Source organism: Esox lucius, chromosome 11, assembly GCF_011004845.1.
Source record: "Esox lucius isolate fEsoLuc1 chromosome 11, fEsoLuc1.pri, whole genome shotgun sequence".
Taxonomy (NCBI): domain Eukaryota; kingdom Metazoa; phylum Chordata; class Actinopteri; order Esociformes; family Esocidae; genus Esox; species Esox lucius.
This window is the reverse complement of record NC_047579.1, coordinates 38,058,276-38,080,250: the sequence shown is the minus strand read 5'-3', so window position 1 is coordinate 38,080,250 and position 21,975 is coordinate 38,058,276. Positions and strand designations below refer to the sequence as shown.

The window sequence follows — 21,975 nt, the reverse complement described above, 5'->3', positions numbered from 1 at the left end:
CCAGCAGTCTGAGGTGCGGGAGGTCCCTCCGCCCCCTCTGGACATCGAGGGGGGCCCGGTGTACTCTGGGGAGGCGTACGGCCCGGAGGAGCGTTGCTGGGTGCCGGCGGTGGATGTTCTTGATCCGGAGCTCCTCGCCGACTTCCATCTTCGGCGCCCTGATCGACCTGCGCGGTGTCCTCCGAGTCGGCCTCGGAGCCTGCGGGGACGCGCTGCCGGAGCCGTGCGCCGAGGGGGAGGTACTGTAACAAGGATGCGCGTGGAAGACGCACGCCCTCCCCCCTGGCGTGGTATTCAGCGTGCGTCATCGCCGGCCTTCTAGTCATGCCGCTGCTCCTCCATCCGGCACTATCATGTCTTGTAATTGCACGCACCTGGTGTCCATTCCCTCATTAGGTTGCCTATATTAGTTCCTGTGTTTCTTTTATATAGGGTCTCATATACCATGGCTATCAGCCAAACAGCTTTCAGGATTTAAAGCAACCAGTTTAAAGTGCAGTATAATTAGAACTCAGTTAACATCACACTTCGAAGAATTTACTGCATTCGTGTCAAGGCTTTATTATTCTCTGCAAATTATTTGTCAAAAGTGCCACTGTATTCCCATAATTAAGACATTTCTGTGTTAAGACTTGTTTGGTAATTTCAATTGAAACTACTACCTGAAGAGAGTAATTCAGACAGTAAGTACAGTGTACAGGACTGTATGTCGCCCTTGTGATAATCAAAAAAACAAGTCATGAGTTAAAAGCCCCAAGTTCAGATGTACTAACTGACCCACTGATACCAGTTTTCAGTCAAGTCAATACTAGTAACTTTGTCTTTATGTGCTCCTACTATCATAATTATGAAAACCATAAATAATGACATGAATGACCAAACACCGGAGTAGCACCGGCGTTACTACACCTGTTACTGTAGGGGCTGGGTTACTACACTGAATGTAATGTTATGTACATAGAAAGAAAATGCAATTATTTATACAAAATACAATAATGTTACAAAATGTTTTTACAAATTAAGTGTTAGTTATCAAAGGTTTCATTTCAAATGAAACTAATGTCTAAACTATGACTAAACCTTCCTGATAAAGTTAAATGTAATTTAATATATTTTGGTGTAGCAAATTATAAAATGCCTAGATTGTACAGTGCTATGGAAAAGTGTTAGGCACCTAAAAGTTGAACTAAAGTTGTTTATTGGGTTAGTAAGATTTTATTAGTTAAATATATATAAAAATATATTTTTATATATACAGCTGCGAGAAAAGTTAAGAGACCACTGCATTTTCTTCTTTCCTTTCCAAAAATATGAAAAGGAAAGTTTTGAGTAAGGAATTTGCAGTGGTTTCTTAATTTTAACCCTTCTGTTTCTCACTTAAAACCTTCCTTTTCGACTTTTTGGAAAGGAAAGAAAAAGGTGCAGTTGTGTCTTAATTCTTTCCGGAGCTATATATATATATATATATATATATATATATATATATATGTATATGTGGATATAAAAAGTCTACACACCCCTGTTAAAATACTAGGTTTTTGTGATGTAAAAGAATGAGACAAAGAAAAATCATGTCAGAACGTTTACCACTTTTAATGTGACCTATAATGTTAACAATTCAATTGAAAAACAAAATGAAATGAAAAATAAAAAGCTTACAATAACCTGGTTGCACAAGTGTGCACACCCTCTTATAACTGGGGATGTGGCTGTGTTCAGAATTAACCAATCACATTCGAACTCTTGTTAAATAGAAGTCATTACACACCTGCCATCATTTAAAGTGACTCTGATTAATCACAAATAAAGTTTAGCTGTTCTAGTAGGACTTTCCTGTCATTTTCGTAGTTGCATCACAGAGCAAAAGCCATGGTGCGCAGAGAGCATCATCATCAAGTGGAGAAAATATGGCACAACAGAGACATTACCAGGAACTGGACATCCCTCCAAAATTGATGAAAAGACGAGACGAAAACTGCTTAGAGGCCTACAGCAACATTAAAGGAACTGCAGGAATTTCTGGCAAGTACAGGCTGTGTGCTATATGTGACAACAGACTCGTGTATTCTTCATATGAATGGGTGATGGGGTAGGGTGGCAAGACGGAAGCCTTTTCTAACAAATAAAAAAATCCAAGCCCGGCTGAAGTTTGCAAAACAAACATCAAGTCCCCCAAAAGCACGTGGGGAAATGTGTTACGGTCTGATGAAACCAAGGTTGAACTTTTTGGCCATAACTTAAAAAGGTATGTTTGGCGCAAAAACAACACTGCACATCACCCAAAGAACACCATACCCACAGTGAAGCATAGTGGTGGCAGCATCATGCTTTGGGGCTGTTTTTCTTCAGCTGGAACCAGGGCCTTAGTCAGGGAGGAAATTATGAACCATTCCAAATACCATGCAATTTTGGCACAAATCCTTCAGGCATCCGTTAGAAAGCTGAAGATGAAGAGGAAGTTCACCTTTCAGCACGACAACAACCCAAAGCACACATCCAAATATACAAAAGCATGGCTTCACCAGACGAAGATTAACGTTTTGGAATGGCCCAGCCAGAGCCCAGACCTTTATCCAATTGAACATCTGTGGGGTGATCTGAAGAGGGTAGTGCACAGGAGATGTCCTCGCAATCTGACAGATTTGAATCCCTTTTGCAAAGAAGAGTGGACAAATATTACCACGTCAAGATGTGCCTTGCTAATAAAGTGCTTTAATAAAATCAAAAGGTGCTTCAACAAAGTATTAGTTTAAGGGTTTGCACACTTATGCAACCAGGTTATTGTGAGTTTTTTATTTGTTATGTTTCCCTCTCAGAGATTTCAGTTTGTTTTTCAATAGAATTGATCACGTTATAGGTCTCTTTAAAGGTGGAAAAAGTTCTGACATTATTCATCTTAGTCTCATTCTTTTACATCACAAGAACCTGGCAATTTAACAGGGGTGTGTAGATTTTTCCCCCCACTGTATGTATATACAGTATCTCACAAAAGTGAGTACACCTCTCACATTTTTGTAAATATTTGAGTATATCTTTTCATGTGACAACACTGAAGAAATGACACTTTGCTACAATGTAAAGTAGCGAGTGTACACCTTGTATAACAGTGTACATTTGCTGTCCCTTCAAAATAACTCAACAGACAGCCATTAATGTTTAAACCGCTCGCAACAAAAGTGAGTAAAAGTGAGTTTCCAAATTGGGCCCAATTAGCCATTTTCCCTCCCTGGTGTCATGTGACTCATTTGTGTTAGAAGGTCTCAGTTCCAAGGTGTTACACTGCTATATTATTGTGCTGGTGGATATGAGGGATGTACTACTAACTTTTCTCAGTCTCCTCCAGTTTTAAATTTTAGGAGGACATGAGGTCCTGGTCCACACCTGCGGATTACCTGGCCCGTTGCTGTCCCTGTCCTTGTCCACCTGGTCATACTTCTGACCTAGTCTAAAATCAAATAGACTCTGGATTTAGCCCAGAGAAATGTATTTATTATTCAAATTGGACTTTTAATATCTCACCCGGCACAGCCAGAAGAGGACTGGTCACCCCTCTGAGCCTGGGTCCTCTCTAGGTTTCTTCCTAAAATTCAACCTTCTTAGGGAGTTTTTCCTAGCCACTGAAATTCAACACTACTGTTGTTTGCTCCTTGGGGTTTAAGGCCAGGTGTCTCTGTAAAGCACTTTTTGACAACTGCTGTTGTAAAAAGGGCTTTATAAATACATTTGATTGAATTTGATTGAATGGGGAACAGGTGTGTTAAATTTGGTGTAATCGCTCTCACACTCCCTCATAATGGTCACTGGAAGTTCAACATGGCACCTCATGGCAAAGAACTCTCTGAGGACCTAAGAAAAAAGAATTGTTGCTCTACATAAAGATGGCCTAAGCTATAAGAAGATTGCCACAACCCTAAAACTTAGCTGCTGCACAGTGTCCAAGACCATACAGCGGTTTAACAGGACAAGCCCTGCAATTGTTCGGCCAAAGAAGTTGAGTGCATGTGCTTACCGTCATATCCAGAGGTTGTCTTTGGGAAATAGACGTATGAGTGCTGCCAGCATTGCTGCAGAGGTTGAAGGGGCTCAGACCATACGCCACACACTGCATCAAATTGGTCTGCATGGCTGTCGTCCCAGAAGGAATCCTCTTCTAAAGATCATGCACAAGAAAGCCCAAAAAACAGTTTGCTGAAGACAAGCAGACTAAGGACATGGATTACTGGAACCATGTCCTGTGGTCTGATAAGACCAAGATATACTTACACTTATTTGGTTCAAATGGTGTCAAGCGTGTGTGGCGGCAAACAGGTGAGGAGTACAAGGCCAAGCATGTCTCCAGACCTAAACCCTATTGAGCATCTGTGGGGCATGGTCAAACGGAAGTGAAACTCTGGTGAACCCCATGCACAAGAGGGTTAAGGCAGTGCTGGAAAATTATGGTGGCCACACAAAATATTGACACATTGGGACCAATTAGGACATTTTCACTTAGGGGTGTACTCACTTTTGCTGCCAGCGGTTTAGACATTAATGGCTGTGTGTTGTGTTATTTTGAGGGGACAAGCTGTACACTCACTACTTCACATTGTAGCAAAGTGTCATTTCTTCAGTGTTGTCACATGAAAAGATATACTCAAGTGTTTACAAAAATGTGAGAGGTGTACTCACTTTTGTGAGATACTGTATAGCTTTGGAAAGAATATATATTTATATTTACAAATAAACACTTATTACCCAAATAAATGGCTTTAGTTTGACTTCATGTACTTTAAATCCTAAAATTCATATAAAACATTTGTCCAAATATGTCAAACCAAACTCCAGACATATAAAAATGTCACACAAAAACTGCATTAACTGAAAAAATATACAGTTAAAATTTTTTTTATGTGTGTCACACTTCCATGATGTACATCAAAATTATAATTGACAGTTTTGTACCAGTATTGTTAAAAAAGCATGGCAGTCATAGAAATTCAAGTGAAAATGACAGTTAAACCAAAAGTCGTATTTCATATTGGGAAAAAAAGAGAAAAAAGATATTTATGGATCTTAAGATTGGCCTTTTTTTATAAATGAATAAGCATAGATTAGAATATAATAACAAGTAATTGAAATACAAAATTTATTTTTAGGGGACTTTTTAGGGTTCTTATGTAAAGAACAAGACACCATGGGTCAAGTCTCTCCCCTCTTTTATTGAGTATTATTTTCACATTACTATTTATATCTCATGTTAACTAATTGTCAGTTGATTTCAACTGTATAGTACAAGGGATCTCCTAGCAAAACATTGCTTGCGGTCATTAATATGCCCAAACATTCAGCTCAGGCTTACAGAAGGTGATTGTTTTGCCAACAATGGCTGTGAATTTCCAATGAATCTATTCCAGATTATAATAACATCAATATTAACTGTTTCATTTGTTACAACATCCACTTTTGTAGCATCTCTTTGATCAGAGACAGAAAACTCTGTTTACGACCCAGGCATCCCAAAGTTGATCATTGGAGATGAACAAGCAGTCTTGCCTTTTAAAACAGACAAACAGACATGAGGATCCATTTTCTATCATTAGATTTATTCAAACATCGGACTCCCTCAGCTGAGAATTACGGATGGAGGCAGGGATGATGTAAGGAGCGGAGTGCAAAACAATATCACTCTGAATCTCCACAGGATTCGGCTCCTCAGCAGTCTGCACAGAAGGTTGTGTCTCTGTCTTTTGGTTTTTTTGATAAGAATCCATATCTACAACTGTTTCATCCACTCCCAAGGATTTTTGGCTTCCATAAAGTTTGTTCATTTTGATGGCAATCAATCCCTTTGTCTCTGGCGGCACTTGGTCCTTCCTGATTAACTGTGTCTTAACGCAGTACTTGTAGGAAGCAAGTTTAACTGCACGCATCAGTAGGTGCTTACGATACGCTCTCTGGATAACAGTAGCTGCTACCTCTTCCTGTTTTCGCCTCAGGGTGGTTGTGATTGGCTCGTATGAGACTTTAGAGGGGTTGTTGGCCATGAACTTCTCCTCCATGCTTTGTTTCATGGTGTCCATCTCTCCCGACTCTCCCAGCACTTCTGTAGTCAAAGCCAGAAGGATGTCCAGACAGTGGATCTTATCCCCAGGGACCAGGGGGAGGTCCAAGGAGATCAGCTTGATTGTGTTTGGTTTGGGGATTCTGAGCGGATCTTTCAGCGTGTCACAGAACTCTGACAAAATGTCATAGGAGATGAATTGTGATGCGTCAGGGTCGAACTTCTCCCAGGTCTCGTAGAACATCTCAAAGTCATCCTCACACAGTGGGTCACCACTCTCCTCTGTGGCCACATTGAAGTTCTCAAGGATGATAGCAATGTACATGTTAACCACAACCAGGAAACACATGATGATGTAGCTGCAGAAAAAACAAATGCCCAATCCCGGACTGCCGCAGTTGCCTCGTGTATCTGAGCCAGGATTTTCCACGTCTGGGTCACAGTCTGGAGGTCCACTATTCAGAATGGGTGAGAGAAGACCGTCCCAACCGGCAGATGTTGTGATCATGAAAAGACACATGATACTGTTGCCAAAAGTTTCAAAATTGAACATATCATCAATCCCAGCCTCCTTTTTGACATATGCAAAGTTGGACATTCCAAAAATTGAGAAGATAAACATGATGAGGAAAAGCAGGAGTCCAATGTTGAAGAGAGCAGGAAGTGACATCATCAGCGCAAACAACAATGTTCGGATGCCTTTAGCGCCTCGGATGAGTCTCAGAACCCGACCAATCCTGGCCAGTCTTATCACACGGAAAAGTGTGGGTGAAACAAAATATTTCTCTATGATGTCTGCCAGCATTATACCTGGAATGAAGAGAAAATAGTGTAAATTAAAATGTTAGTTAAATCCCATTACATTTCAGTAACACAAAATACGTTGCAACAGGATAAGGACAGAATAACTTATTAATACGCACCAACGATAGAAAGAATGACGACGACAAAATCAAAAATATTCCAACCGACGGAGAAGTAGTACTGTCGCAGCGCAATCAGCTTGAGGATACACTCTCCGGTGAAGATGATGATGAACACAAGGTTGATGAAATAGAGGATTTCATCCTTCTCCTTGCTCTGGTCATCCGTCTCCACCATCATTGTCACCATGTTGAGGCAGATCAGCACCATGATGAAGATGTCAAAGAATTGTTGGGAGATCAGGTCGAAAATGAGGCCCGCGATTAAGTTCTTCAACCGCCAAGCAACATAGACCAAGAGGAGGAAAGGAATTACAAGTGTTTTAGGTCAACGGCATGCAAAGGAAAATAACTGTACTGTATGTATCTATACTTAATAGGAAAAGATATCTTCATGAGGGAGAGACAGGAGTAAAAAGGAGACGTGATTTACAAAGCCTGGAAAATAGTTTTGATTGTAATAAGTTTAATGTTTTCTCACTGTTTGGCTAGATGTTTTTGCATATTTTTCAAATCAGTGCTGATATGCTGTACTACAATTCAAATAAGAGTGTCAGTTAAATTACGTGTAAGGGCCAGTTACAAGGTAGGTGCTATTGTGTACACACTTTGATTTGACACCTTAAAGGCCCAATACAGCCAGTTCTGCTTACTGCTGTTTCTTGGACAAATATGGAAAGAAAACAGTGGCTCGCACTTGTTCGCACACAGAATACAAGGAGTACCTGCACAGTACACTCAAAAAGAAAATATTATTTTAGGGTATTATAGGGATACTTCAAATGATAAAAACTGTGGGTGAATCCTTGGAAGTCCTTCAAAAATAAAAAACTTTAAAGGGATACTTCAAAAAATTATTTCTAATGGTTACTCAACAAACCATTTGAAGAACCTGTGGTGCAAGCTCAATTTAAGACCTCTCAGATTGGGCTCAGGTTTTTTCTGGCATCAATTTTGCCCGTATCCGCTATGTTTTGCACATTATAGTCTACCTACTCATATGGTTCTGTGAGTAACAAGTATAAATATTTCTTCACAATTCCAATTGAAATGTTTTCTTGAAGAACATTTAAGGGTACCCCCACAGTTTCAAAGTAAGAAATACTGCGAGAAACTTTTTAGAGTGTATGCCCAGCTTTCACACAGTTTGGTAACATTACTGCGAGTGAAACAGCAACAATAGACTTTACACTTAGATTTTCTAGTAATCTAGTAACCTTATGGGTACTGATCATATACACCACCCTCTAAGCTATCAGCAATGTAAAGTTTTTACTTAATTGTGCTATACCGTTATGCAGACACAGGATGTCATACCACTGTATATCTAAGACATGTCCAAATATGGGAAGGTTTTTGGCTCAAGTGGTTAACTAGAAATGTTATTGATCTTATTTGCCTACCGCGGGTTTAGGAACAGGTTTCTGTGGCTTTTTGGAACCAAGCTTCTTCATGGCATTGTAGTATTTCTTTTGTTCCTCCGTCATGAAGATATCTTTACCTCCAAAGTATGGAGACATACAGTTATTTCCCTGTGCATGTCCTTTACCTATAACATGAACACTATGTTTATACGATTATTGTAATGTTTTACAGATGGCATGCTTGTTTGGTATTTAGTGATACTATGCTGTAGGGAGGCTACTTATCTTCTTTTTCTGTTGGTTAAAGTTGTCGATAATGACACCAATGAATAGATTTAAGGTGAAGAAGGAACCAAAGATGATGAATATGACGAAGTAGATGTACATGTAAACATTGTCTTCATATATGGGCTGATCTTCCACCTTGTTGGAACAGAAAGCAAAAAATCTAATTTGTTGTGATATTAACTTTAAATGAGAATTTAATCACAAATTATTTATTATAAAAAAACTGAAAAAAACGTACATTACGTGAATCCACAGCATGGTACATTATGTCCATCCATCCTTTAAATGTTGCCTGGAAAAGAAAATAGAGTAGACTGACATGCTACAAGAGCTAATGCAACTATTTTTATTATTTTCACAATCAGAGTTAGGGACTAACAAATTACTTGTAACTGATTACAAGTAATCAGTTACAAGTAACAGTAACTGTAATCAGTTACGTTGCCAACAAAAATATTGTAATAGGATTACAGATACTTTAGAAAAAATCTTACTTTTGGATTACTTCAAGTGAAAAATAATAGGTGCGCAAAAAAATTATGACAGGTTGTATGTTTGAGTTTATTATTTTATGTTATAAAAACATAGTTATTTGAACCAAAATATGAATTGCGTGCCTCAGTTGTCATCATCATGTGTGCAAATGTGGATGCGCATAACCAGTTGGACGAAGCGGACGATGGACGAAGCGCTAGTTTAAATTTCTCCGGTTTTGGTTGGTTGGGTGGCTGGTAAAAACAGAGTATTTCTTCGATAATATTAGCCGAGCTTTATAATATACACTCACCTAAAGGATTATTAGGAACACCTGTTCTATTTCTCATTAATGCAACTATCTAATCAACCAATCACATGGCAGTTGCTTCAATGCATTTAGGTGTGTGGTCCTGGTCAAGACAATCTCCTGAACTCCAAACTGAATGTCAGAATGGGAAAGAAAGGTGATTTAAGCAATTCTGAGCGTGGCATGGTTGTTGGTGCCAGACGGGCCGGTCTGAGTATTTCACAATCTGCTCAGTTACTGGGATTTTCATGCACAACCATTTCTAGGGTTTACAAAGAATGGTGTGAAAAGGGAAAAACATCCAGTATGCGGCAGTCCTGTGGGCGAAAATGCCTTGTTGATGCTAGAGTTCAGAGGAGAATGGGCCGACTGATTCAAGCTGATAGAAGAGCAACTTTGACTGAAATAACCACTCGTTATAACCGAGGTATGCAGCAAAGCATTTGTGAAGCCACAACACGCACAACCTTGAGGCAGATGGGCTACAACAGCAGAAGACCCAAAGAGGTACCACTCATCTCCAATACAAATAGGAAAAAGTTGCTACAATTTGCACGAGCTCACCAAAATTGGACAGTTCAAGACTGGAAGAATGTTGCCTGGTCTGATGAGTCTCGATTTCTGTTGAGATATTCAGATGGTAGAGTCAGAATTTGGCGTAAACAGAATGAGAACATGGATCCATCATGCCTTGTTACCACTGTGCAGGCTGGTGGTGGTGTAATGGTGTGGGGGATGTTTTCTTGGCACACTTTAGGCCCCTTAGTGCCAATTGGGCATCGTTTAAATGCCACAGCCTACCTGAGCATTGTTTCTGACCATGTCCATCCCTTTATGACCACCATGTACCCATCCTCTGATGGCTACTTCCAGCAAGATAATGCACCATGTCACAAAGCTCGAATCATTTCAAATTGGTTTCTTGAACATGACAATGAGTTCACTGTACTGAATTGGCCCCCACAGTCACCAGATCTCAACCCAATAGAGCATCTTTGGGATGTGGTAGAACGGGAGCTTCGTGCCCTGGATGTGCATCCCACAAATGTCCATCAACTGCAAGATGCTATCCTATCATTATGGGCCAACATTTCTAAAGAATGCTTTCAGCACCTTGTTGAATCAATGCCACGTAGAATTAAGGCAGTTCTGAAGGCGAAAGGGGGTCAAACACAGTATTAGTATGGTGTTCCTAATAATCCTTTAGGTGATTTTAATATATAATATCATACAGTGGGGCAAAAAAGTCAGCCACCATTTGTGCAAGTTCTCCCACTTAAAAAGATGAGAGAGGCCTGTAATTTCCATCATAGATACACAGCCAGGACGACTTGCACCGTTTTGAAAATCCATCACTGTTGGTCATAATAATCGCAGGTTACATTGGCGCCGCTAAATCTTCTCTACGTGGGTGTTCACGATTGCAAACGTGCATTCGAGGGGGGTTTCTGCAACATTTTGACAATGTTGGTTGTTGAGCAAATCAGCAGACTACTGCAGATGTAGTTTATGCGCGAAAAGCTACCGATGTCTTAATTTTTATATACAACAATGTCAATACCTTTTTCGAATATTTGCCATTTATTTTTCAACAATATTTTGAAGCAATTAAAACATGCCAAAACTGCCAAAGCTATTTCATTTCGCGGCACAAATTTTTGACATTGTTACAATAACTATCAATTTAATTCACAATAACTTACTTTTTCATCAAGTGAAAAGACAAGAGAATCGTGGAAATCCCTACTCCTTTACTGCCCAAGGGGTTTTGATAAAGCCCATAGAAGCCCATTTAAGCCCAAAAAGCATGCACAGATGCGTACTTCGAAAATCCACCAGAAATAGTCGCAATAATGTATAACTGTAAACACTTTTTTACTGGAATAGGAAGAAAGGTAAAGGAAAGAAGAGATGGAGCAAACAGAAGAGGGCATCTAGCTACCTGCACGTGCCTCTCCCTCAACACCCATGTATAGCCAAACTATACTGCTCGAAAACATTCCCACCACAGCAAGAACATTTTCCAGAGGAAACACTGCTGTGATCACATGAGATGCCTGAACTCCTCTGGTTGAACATTGGAGTACACATCTATGGAATTCATGAATGGTAGTATTTCTGTCGAAATATCCAGATGTTCTGCACATACTTGACAGGACCAGGAAAATGAAAGAATGGGATCCCCAAAAAGCTTGAGAGTTCACCTGTACAGATTTTAAGTTGATTGTAATTTTTGTCTGCTGCTCAAAAGTAAAGAAAGAGAAAATAACATACCATACTACTAGCAGGGCTAAGTAGACTGATTATAGTTGTTGTAGTAAAAAAAAGCATGTTCTCTTTTGCTGCATTTGTAAGTCATGTAATTCAGGGGTAAACAATTATAATCCCAGTATTTTGTTCTGTCTAGTGAATAAGCTAGACTATAACATAGCATCCGCTAATGGGGAACCCAACAAATCAATAGGGTTGTCTTGGAATGAGTTCAAACAGGTGCAGTTAATACAGGTAATGAGTGGAGAACAGGAGTGCTTCTTAAAGAAAAACTAACAGGTCTGTGAGAGCCGGAATTCTTACTGGTTGGTAGGTGATCAAATACTAATGTTATGCAATACAATGCAAATATATTATTTAAAAATCATACAATGTGATTTTCGGGATTTTTGTTTTAGATTCCATCTCTCACAGTTGAAGTCTACCTATGATAAAAATTACAGACCTCTACATGCTTTGTAAGTGGGAAAACCTGCAAAATCGGCAGTGTATCAAATACTTGTTCTCCCCACTGTATATATGTAAAAAAAAAAAAGCAATGAAAACATGTAACAGGTTATGTTAATATGTAAAGAATAGATTTACCCTGAACCCCTGCCTCTGCGAATGTGGGGATGTAGCATCAAACCAAGATGCAACGGTACCTATGCATCAAAATGTGCCTCCTGGAATCGAGGAAGAGTTGCCAGTGCTGCCCTCTCAAGGACAGCTTCATTTGCCACAAATGTCAGAAATACATTTGCAAGGCACACATTCAAACATTCACATGCTGCCCATAATGCATATTAACATACATACAGAAATACATACAGACACGCACACACCTTGCCGGAGATGACACTTGTGATATGAAATGAAGTGTTGTTTTAGGAAATTAAATTGACCTTTCTCATTTTTTCATATGACAGTATAGGCTGTCAATTTTGACCCATAACTCAACAAATGTAATAATAATTGGTAATGTAAACGTATAAGAAAATATAAACAAGTTATTTGGGAATTATTTTCAGCCTCTCATGGACTAATAATATATGTGCCTCTTTTGTTCATCATAAGCAATAAAATGGATACATTTTGCCTATTTTAAACTTTAAATAAGTTATTTAGCAGATAACAAATTTCATTGGTTGATAATGAGTGTTTTTTTCAGTGCTTTTTAATGAATTCAAACACGGGTCAAATTTGACCAGCGAACACTAAGGGTATAAACCCTTTTCAAACACAATAGGAGAGTTAAATAATTAATGTGTTTGTAATACAATCATATGTCTGTTCTATAGACATCTGTTTATGCAAAGTTTAAGGTCGGGTCAGCTGCTGGTCCGTACTAAATCTCTGATTCCAAATCAATGTACAACAAATGAGAAAATGTATTTCGATGTACTTATTTACTATTAGCACTGTACAGGTACCAGTTATCAGGTATGTCATTACTAAAGAACATGCATTGAAACTCACTATTTGCAGGAGGGAAAGGTAGCCCATGCCCACGTTGTCATAGTTGACCTTGGCGTTCATCCAGCGCACAGTGTCAGTCTGTGCCACTAGTCCCAAACATTCAGTCTTGTTATTTACAATGTCAGCTGGAAACCTCTCCTCAGATGTGGTGTTGAAGCAGTAATAGAATTTCCCAGCAAACAGGTTGACTCCCATGATGCTGAAGATGAGCCAGAAGATGAGGCAAACCAGGAGCACGTTAAAGATGGAAGGAATGGCCCCCACCAGAGCGTTCACTACAACCTGTGGAATGGAAAATCATGTGTCAAAATAGGAGAGAACCTGTGAGATTTTGAGAAAAATCAAGATTTAAAGTATATCTTGTATGTAAAGTCTGTATTAACGATTAGAGTGAGATGAAATGGCAGTAGACCATTATTTTTACTAGACCACACGCTTGGTTGGTGTGTAAAAGAGGAACACACCTTCATCCCCTCAAATCTGGACAACGCTCTGAGGGGCCGTAATGCCCTTAATGTTCGAAGAGATTTGATTGGTCCAAGTTCAGAGTAGCCCAGGATGTTTGCCGTTAAGCTGATCAAAGACACCTACAATATTTGGGTTATGAACAACAACACATGAAGATTATCATTCTCAAATAAACAAAAAGAATGCTTAGTCTATCTAGACTTCATAATGATAAAACGTCACATATACATTTTATTTAACAAAAATGTATCTTATAACAGAGAAATTGTTTTGACTTACATCCACAATCAGGAAGTCCAGCCAGCACCATGCATTTGTGAAGTAGGTCTTGAACCCATAAGCCGCCCACTTAAGTAGCATCTCAATAATAAACACATAGGTGAAAACTTGATCAGCATATTCTAGGATGATTTTAATGGTCCTGCGCTGCTCAATGTATATGTCTTCAAAAGCCTGTAAGGTGAGCAAAAATATTATAGTTGTTTCAAGGTGTATACCGTAGTTATTTCACCTGTCCTCATGATATCTCTCTCACCAGAGCTCCACTACTCATCAGAATCATGAAAATGATGAAGGTCTCGAAGTAGTTGTGCTCCACAATGAGAAAACATGTTTTCCGGAAGTTCCACCAAATCTTTCCTTTGCCCGTTGTGATGTCAAAGTCAAGGCATGGACATCGACCGATGCATTCTACCAGGGATTTGAGGATGGAGACAAGAGGAAAAGATTAGGTTAGAAAAAAACACACTGCATCCCATTTGCCTGTACCATCCATATTCATTAAGTCAGGCATTTCAGAATTTCAGTCAATGCACTTGAGAAAAAAACTGTTAATTCAGATTCATTAATTATATGTATTAGTTGTTATAAACCTAATTTCTAATTTATTTAAAATGTTTTCCATCAATTTACATATAATAATTCCCCATAATGGCAAATTTTACATTTCTGCCAATTCAATGAAAATTTTAATTTACAATATCTCATTTAAATAAGTCATCAGACAATTTTCCATGACACTCCATATTGGGCTTCTTGACATTTTCTTGACATCGAACTGTGGAACATTCAACACATAACATAGAAAGGCACCCACCTTTCTATTTACAATAAAAGGGTCTGAATATTTACTTATTTTTTACCTTTTTAATCAGCTTATGTCATTTATTTTTTCTATTTTACCTGTAATAATACCCACCAAGGAGACCAAAGATAATTACAGATTGACAACTACTTCCTGTGCTCCGTAGAGACTGGTCACTAGTTTTTTGCTTATTACTGTTTACATTGTTTTCATTTTTGTTCATGCTGCACTGTGGCTCATACAGTACTAGCACTTTTGGAAATGTGTTCATTAGTGAAAAAGTCTGTATTCAGTACTTCATGGTAATTTCCGTGCTATGCTCATAGCACAGTCCTCTGCCTATAGTTCTGGGGACCTGGAGGCTTTGAGGAGGTCCAGATGTGACCTACAGAAGGCCATCAGAGAGACTGCAGGGTTATGTTGGAGTCTAACTACCACAGCTCTGACCCGAGACGCATCTGGTGTGGACTGAGACACATCACAGATTGTAAAGGGAGAAACAGCAATGATGCCCTGCCTGCCGCCTCTCTTCCCGACAAGCTCAACTCCCTCTATGCATGGTTTGGGGTGACCAACACCATCCTTTCTGGAAGGCTTGCTGAGGACCAGGACAACTACATTCCGTCCTTAGCCACAGCTGACGTGAGGAGAGCTTTTCAGAGAGTGAACCCTCAGAAGTCACCTTGGCCAGATGGCATTCCAGGCCATGTTCTCGGGGGGGTGTGCCGACCAGCAAGCAGAGGTTTTCTCTACAGTGGGGAGAACAAGTATTTGATACACTGCTGATTTTGCAGGTTTTCCTACTTACAAAGCATGTTATCATAGGTAAACGTCAACTGTGAGAGACGGAATCTAAAACAAAAATCCTGAAAATTACATTGATCTGGATAAGGTCTGTATGGAGGAGTGGGCCAAAATCCCTGCTGCAGTGTGTGCAAACCCGGTCAAGAACTACAGGAAACGTATGATCTCTGTAATTGCAAAAAAATGTTTCTGTACCAAATATTAAGTTCTGATTTTCTGATGTATCAAATACTTATGTCATGCAATAAAATGAAAATTCATTATTTAAAAATCATATAATGTGATTTTTTGGATTTTTGTTTTAGATTCCGTCACTCGCAGTTGAAGAGTACCTATGATAAAAATGACAGACTTATACATGCTTTGTAAGTGGGAAAAAATGCAAAATCGGCAGTGCAAAATCAGAACCCAAATTTGCTCCATGCTTTCTGACACCTTGGACCCCTTTCAATTTGCATACCGCTCCAATAGATCTACGGACGATGCAATCGCCCTGATTACACACCACCCTCTCCCACCTGGAAAAAGGTAACACATACATAAGGATGTTGTTCATGGACTACAGCTCTGCATTCAAGACTATTGTGCCTGCTAATCTTATTCCTATGCTCAGGACCCTGGGACTTAACACCTCCCTTTGCAAATGGATCCTGGACTTCTTGACGAGCAGACCCCAGGTAGTGAGAATAGGCAACCTCACCTCCTCTGCACTGACCCTGGCATCGGAGCACCCCAGGGCTGTGTACTCAGTCCCCTCCTGTACTCCCTGTTCACGCATGACTGCGCAGCCACATCCAGCCCCAACGGCATCCTTAAGTTTGCGGACGACACAACCGTCCTGGGTCTCATGTTTTACAATGATGACACCGGTTACAGCAAGGAGGTAGGGAACCTGGCTACATGGTGCCAGGACAAAAACTCTCTCTCAATGTCTGCAAGACCAAGGAAAGGATTGTGGACTTCAGGAAGCGACTTCAAGTTCCTCTGTGTGTTCATCAAAGATGACCTCACTGGGTCCAGGCAAGCAGACTGTGCAGTGAAAACTACCCAAAAGCGACTATACGTCCTGAGGATACTCAAGAAGTTTGGCATGTCTACAAAAACTCTCACCAACTTCTACTGGTGCATCATTTAGAGCATCCTCTCAGGCTGCATTACTGCCTGGTAGAGCAGAGGGTTGTGAAGTCTACAGAGGGCATCATCGGCTGCAATCCCTCCTTCGTGCATGGCATTTACCATACATGATGCCTTAGGAAAGCAGGAACATCATCAAATACTACAGCCACCCAGGATATGGTGTTCACACTGCTGCCGTCTGGTAGACGTTACCGGAGCATCAGGGCACGCACTTCCAGACTCACAAACAGTTTTTTACCTCAGGCCGCAAGGATTCTCAAACAGCAACACTGAACTAGGATCATATGTACATTAGAGTATTTGTATGTATCATTCATATTACACTTATATTGTATTTATATTATTCAATACTCCTACTCAGGGACGCCGACAGGAATGACAGGGCCCGGGACAGAATTTAACATTTAGGTCCCAAACCACGTGCCAAAAAATGAATTAAAAGTAATTAAATGACTGTCCAAAAAAACAAGTAATAAACATTTTATTGTTTAATGCTGTAATTCATAACCAGGCCATTCATAACTTCAACACAGGTTAATTATGTCACATATTTTCAATTCATAACCTACTCAGACCCAATCAGCCATTAATGAACTGCTACACTTATTTAGATATTCTCTTTTAGATTTGTCCTTCCATTTCTGTGCTCCTAGTTTTGTTTGCATGGTGGCAATGTTTTAGCCAGATAGCTACAGTACTGTAGTTAGACACATTTATTTGTTAAATTAGAAAAAATGTAAGCTCCACAATGTAGGGTTTTTTTCAGTAAAAAAAACAATTACAGCATTTTGCAATTACTCATCCGTCAGAAAGCGATTCTGCACCAATGCCCGATAGAGAATCATGTTCAGAATAAAAATATGGAAAATGGAATTACCTGTTCCAAAAATAGCACTAACTCAGAGTTTGACAACGTTCTTCTTAGCCTTGCTAATGTTAGTTTAGGATTTCTGGTAGTTAGCTACAGAGAGTTGGTCTAAGTCTTCTTTCGCTTTGCCGTTTTCGTAGTGTATGCTGTAGTAGACAAGGGAGGAACTGACGGTTTGTAGTCCTGATCTCTAGCTGCCATTATAGTTTCTTACAGTAAGCAAACTTCGCCCCTTATGGCATAGTTATGCTATATATAATATCATCCAGGTAAAATAAGCCAAGGAGGAAAGCCTGCCTCGCAGAAGGCGATTGGCTGGAACGGGATTGGCTGGGAAGTAGCGGCATGCTCCAAAAATGATAAAATGACATTCCACCAGAATGTTTTACTGAATAAATCCTATCTAGTGCAGCTTTAACAAAGTTATGTTGGCACAGGTGTTTAGGGTATCACTCTGATTGGCTGTAGTTGTTAGGGTATCATTGATTGGCTGTTGGTAGAACCAACCATACAGAAAAGGGTTTAATCATAATGCTGTATAAAAAAAACAGCAAAGAGTAAAAAACATGAATAGCTAACGTTTAGTGTGTCGTTAGCATAGGTTTTGGATATCAGCGATGACAATTTCATTTGTTAATGTTGTTATGCATAGTGTGTGTAATTAATTTAGTTCACATTGCACTCAAGGGAGATTGTTGTAATTAAAAACAATTAATATTATTCAGGCTTGCTACAGTACAATAAAACAATGTTATTACATTAGCCTGTATATTAGAATGTGATTTTATTATCACACTATGGTGTAGTAGGCTAATTAGATTGCACATGTGGATTCTGTGGTTTGTATGTTTATGGCTATTTACATGCAGTAAGTATGTCTGAAGTTTGTCTGTTTGTTCATACAGCTCTTACAGTGTTTTATGGAAATTAAATCCTTTTATAAACATCAGTTCCATGAGAGTAAATTGCATCTGTTCAGCCGGGAATGCTACAGTAAGAGCTTGTGCCCTTCATCAGCCAGGAGCTAAGTGTTAGAAATAAAAATGTTCTACGGTTGTACAACGTGTTACAAAACATTTTCCCCATTCTACCTTTAAAATTGCTTTTATTTTACATTAAGTATATTTTTGCTATATGTTCATATTTCTTAGCTATATTTTTGCTTGATATATTTCTTAATTCTTACTGCGTAGATGCCGTGTGCCATGTCACAAGAATGTAACTGTTTGGAATGACTGTATTATTCAGTGTATTTTATAAAAAATAACTGTGACTTTGAAATGTACCCAAAATGACCACTGGATATTTACTGATACTGTACCAAACATAAATCCTTGAAACATACTGGTGGTTTACTAAAACGTAGTGATTTCCAGAAATATACCCTCCCTTTGCAACTGTATGTGAAAGGAGGATTCCCTTACTGTCAGTCCAGCAGTTCTCAGGGCTGGTGGGGTCTAACTCTTCCTCCTCCTCTTCCTCCACTTCAGAAGGATTGTCCACTGTGCTGCAGATTGAAGAGGCATTGTCCGCTACAAACTGTGTTAACTGTAATAGGACAGAACTCTAGATTAGAGAATCAGGTTTTCTCCCTATTCATGCAGATAAATTCCCCACATCTTTTAGTTAGAACGTATTCTAACTAAAAGATGTAATCGTGCCTGAAAATTCGGGCCCAGTCCGACCCAATGTGGGGTCCCTAGCCCACATCTGGTCCATTGTCACAGGAAATAAATTAGCCCAGGAATGAAATTAAGCCCAATTACAAAAACGTTATAATGACGTTGTTACAGTGGATGCATAATGACTAAATTACCAGTTTACAGAGCAACAGAAGATCCAGGAAAGTCAATTTTAACAGCATCTAAGTAACTGTAAAGAATGCTGGTCTTTATGAATATGTTGCTTACTTTGCATATTATTATGAACCCTTTTTTATTTATTTAAACTCATGCACATCACACCGTTCCATGGCCTTTTTCACTATGCAAAGCAATAATGTGTTTCATTGACATGGTGCAAATTGTGAGTAAAAAAGGAATGGAATAGTTTACAAATCTCATAAAGGTATATTTCACAATAGAATATAGATAAAATATTGAATTGGGTTGGGGCTCGTTCGCGAGCGCCTGGTGGCCGGGCCTTTCCCCATGGGGCCCGGCCGGGCCCAGCCCGAACGAGCGACATGGGGCCGCCCTCCCGTGGGCTCACCACCCACAGGAGGGACCATAAGGGGCCGGTGCAGAGAGGATCGGGCGGCAGTCGAAGGCGGGGGCCTAGACAACCCGATCCCCGGACACGGAAACTAGCTCTAGGGACGTGGAATGTCACCTCGCTGGCGGGGAAGGAGCCTGAGATGGTGCGTGAGGTTGAGAGGTTCCGACTAGAGGTAGTCGGGATCACCTCTACGCACGGCTTGGGCTCTGGAACCGTACTCCTTGAGAGAGGATGGACTCTTCACCACTCTGGAGTTGCCCATGGTGAGAGGCGGCGGGCTGGTGTGGGTTTGCTTATAGCTCCCCAGCTCTGCCGCCATGTGTTGGAGTTTACCCCGGTGAACGAGAGGGTCGTTTCCCTGCGCCTACGGGTCGGGGATAGGTCTCTCACTGTTGTTTGTGCCTACGGGCCGAACGGCAGTGCAGAGTACCCGACCTTCTTGGAGTCTCTGGGAGGGGTGCTGGAAAGTGCTCCGACTGGGGACTCTATCGTTCTACTGGGGGACTTCAACGCCCACGTGGGCAACGACAGTGACACCTGGAGGGGCGTGATTGGGAGGAACGGCCCCCCTGATCTGAACCCGAGCAGTGTTCAGTTATTGGACTTCTGTGCTAGTCACAGTTTGTCCATAACGAACACCATGTTCAAGCATAAGGGTGTCCATCAGTGCACGTGGCACCAGGACACCCTAGGCCGCAGGTCGATGATCGACTTTGTTGTCGTTTCATCTGACCTGCGGCCACATGTCTTGGACACTCGGGTGAAGAGAGGGGCGGAGCTGTCAACTGATCACCACCTGGTTGTGAGTTGGATCCGATGGCGGGGGAGGAAGCTGGACAGACTCGGCAGGCCCAAGCGTACTGTATGGGTCTGCTGGGAACGTCTGGCCGAGTCTCCTGTCAGAGAGATCTTTAACTCCCACCTCCGGCAGAGCTTTGACTGGATCCCGAGGGAGGCTGGAGATATTGAGTCCGAGTGGACCATGTTCTCCACCGCCATTGTCGAAGCGGCCGCTCGGAGCTGTGGCCGTAAGGTCTCCGGTGCCTGTCGAGGCGGCAATCCCCGAACCCGGTGGTGGACACCGGAAGTAAGGGATGCTGTCAAGCTGAAGAAGGAGTCCTATCAGGCCTGGTTGGCTTGTGGGACTCCAGAGGCAGCTGACGGGTACCGACAGGCCAAGCGGACTGCAGCCCGGGTGGTTGTGGAGGCAAAAACTCGGGCCTGGGAGGAGTTCGGTGAGGCCATGGAGAAGGACTATCGGCTGGCCTCGAAGAGATTCTGGCAAACCATCCGGCGCCTCAGGAGAGGGAAACAGTGCCCTACCAACGCTGTTTACAGTAGAGGTGGGCAGCTGTTGACCTCAACTGGGGATGTCGTCGGGCGGTGGAAGGAGTACTTCGAGGATCTCCTCAATCCCGCCGATACGTCTTCCATTGAGGAAGCAGAGGATGAGGGCTCAGAGGTAGACTCGTCCATCACCCGGGCTGAAGTCACCGAGGTGGTTAAGAAACTCCTCGGTGGCAAGGCACCGGGGGTGGATGAGATCCGCCCTGAGTACCTCAAGTCTCTGGATGTTGTGGGGCTGTCTTGGCTGACACGCCTGTGCAACATCGCGTGGCAGTCGGGGACAGTGCCTCTGGGATGGCAGACCGGGGTGGTGGTCCCTCTTTATAAGAAGGGGGACCGGAGGGTGTGTTCCAACTATAGGGGGATCACACTTCTCAGCCTCCCCGGGAAAGTCTATGCCAGGGTTCTGGAGAGGAGAATACGGCCGATAGTAGAACCTCGGATTCAGGAGGAACAGTGTGGTTTTCGTCCAGGCCGTGGAACACTGGACCAGCTCTATACCCTCTACGGGGTGATGGAGGGTTCATGGGAGTTTGCCCAACCAGTCCACATGTGTTTTGTGGATTTGGAGAAGGCATTCGACTGTGTCCCTCGCGGCATCCTGTGGAGAGTGCTTCGGGAATATGGGGTCCTGGGTCCTTTGCTAAGGGCTGTCAGGTCCCTGTACGACCGAAACAGGAGCTTGGTCCGCATTGCCGGCAGTAAGTCAGACTTGTTCCCTGTGCATGTTGGACTCCGGCAGGGCTGCCCTTTGTCACCGGTTCTGTTCGTAATTTTTATGGACAGAATTTCTAGGCGCAGCCAGGGGCCGGAGGTTGTCAGGTTTGGGGACCACACGATTTCGTCTCTGCTCTTTGCGGATGATGTTGTCGTGTTGGCCCCTTCAAGCCAGGACCTTCAGCATGCACTTGGACGGTTTGCA

General features: G+C 41.5%; 1 protein-coding gene across 1 annotated transcript in view; it reads right to left on the bottom strand.

Moving 5' to 3' along the window:
• Nucleotides 1–5,561: 5,561 nt before the first annotated feature.
• LOC105023362 (sodium channel protein type 4 subunit alpha B) overlaps nucleotides 5,562–21,975 on the bottom strand; it is a 55,420-nt gene continuing 39,006 nt past the window's right edge. Inside the window, exons 17-26 of the mRNA XM_010892499.3 lie at nucleotides 18,914–19,037; nucleotides 14,132–14,286; nucleotides 13,876–14,049; nucleotides 13,593–13,715; nucleotides 13,129–13,410; nucleotides 8,854–8,907; nucleotides 8,613–8,750; nucleotides 8,367–8,471; nucleotides 6,964–7,234; nucleotides 5,562–6,850 (exon numbers count right to left, since the gene is read on the bottom strand). Of these exons, the coding sequence (XP_010890801.2) occupies nucleotides 5,586–6,850; nucleotides 6,964–7,234; nucleotides 8,367–8,471; nucleotides 8,613–8,750; nucleotides 8,854–8,907; nucleotides 13,129–13,410; nucleotides 13,593–13,715; nucleotides 13,876–14,049; nucleotides 14,132–14,286; nucleotides 18,914–19,037 (2,691 nt within the window). The 3' untranslated portion in view covers nucleotides 5,562–5,585. The remainder of the gene's footprint in view (nucleotides 6,851–6,963; nucleotides 7,235–8,366; nucleotides 8,472–8,612; nucleotides 8,751–8,853; nucleotides 8,908–13,128; nucleotides 13,411–13,592; nucleotides 13,716–13,875; nucleotides 14,050–14,131; nucleotides 14,287–18,913; nucleotides 19,038–21,975) is intronic.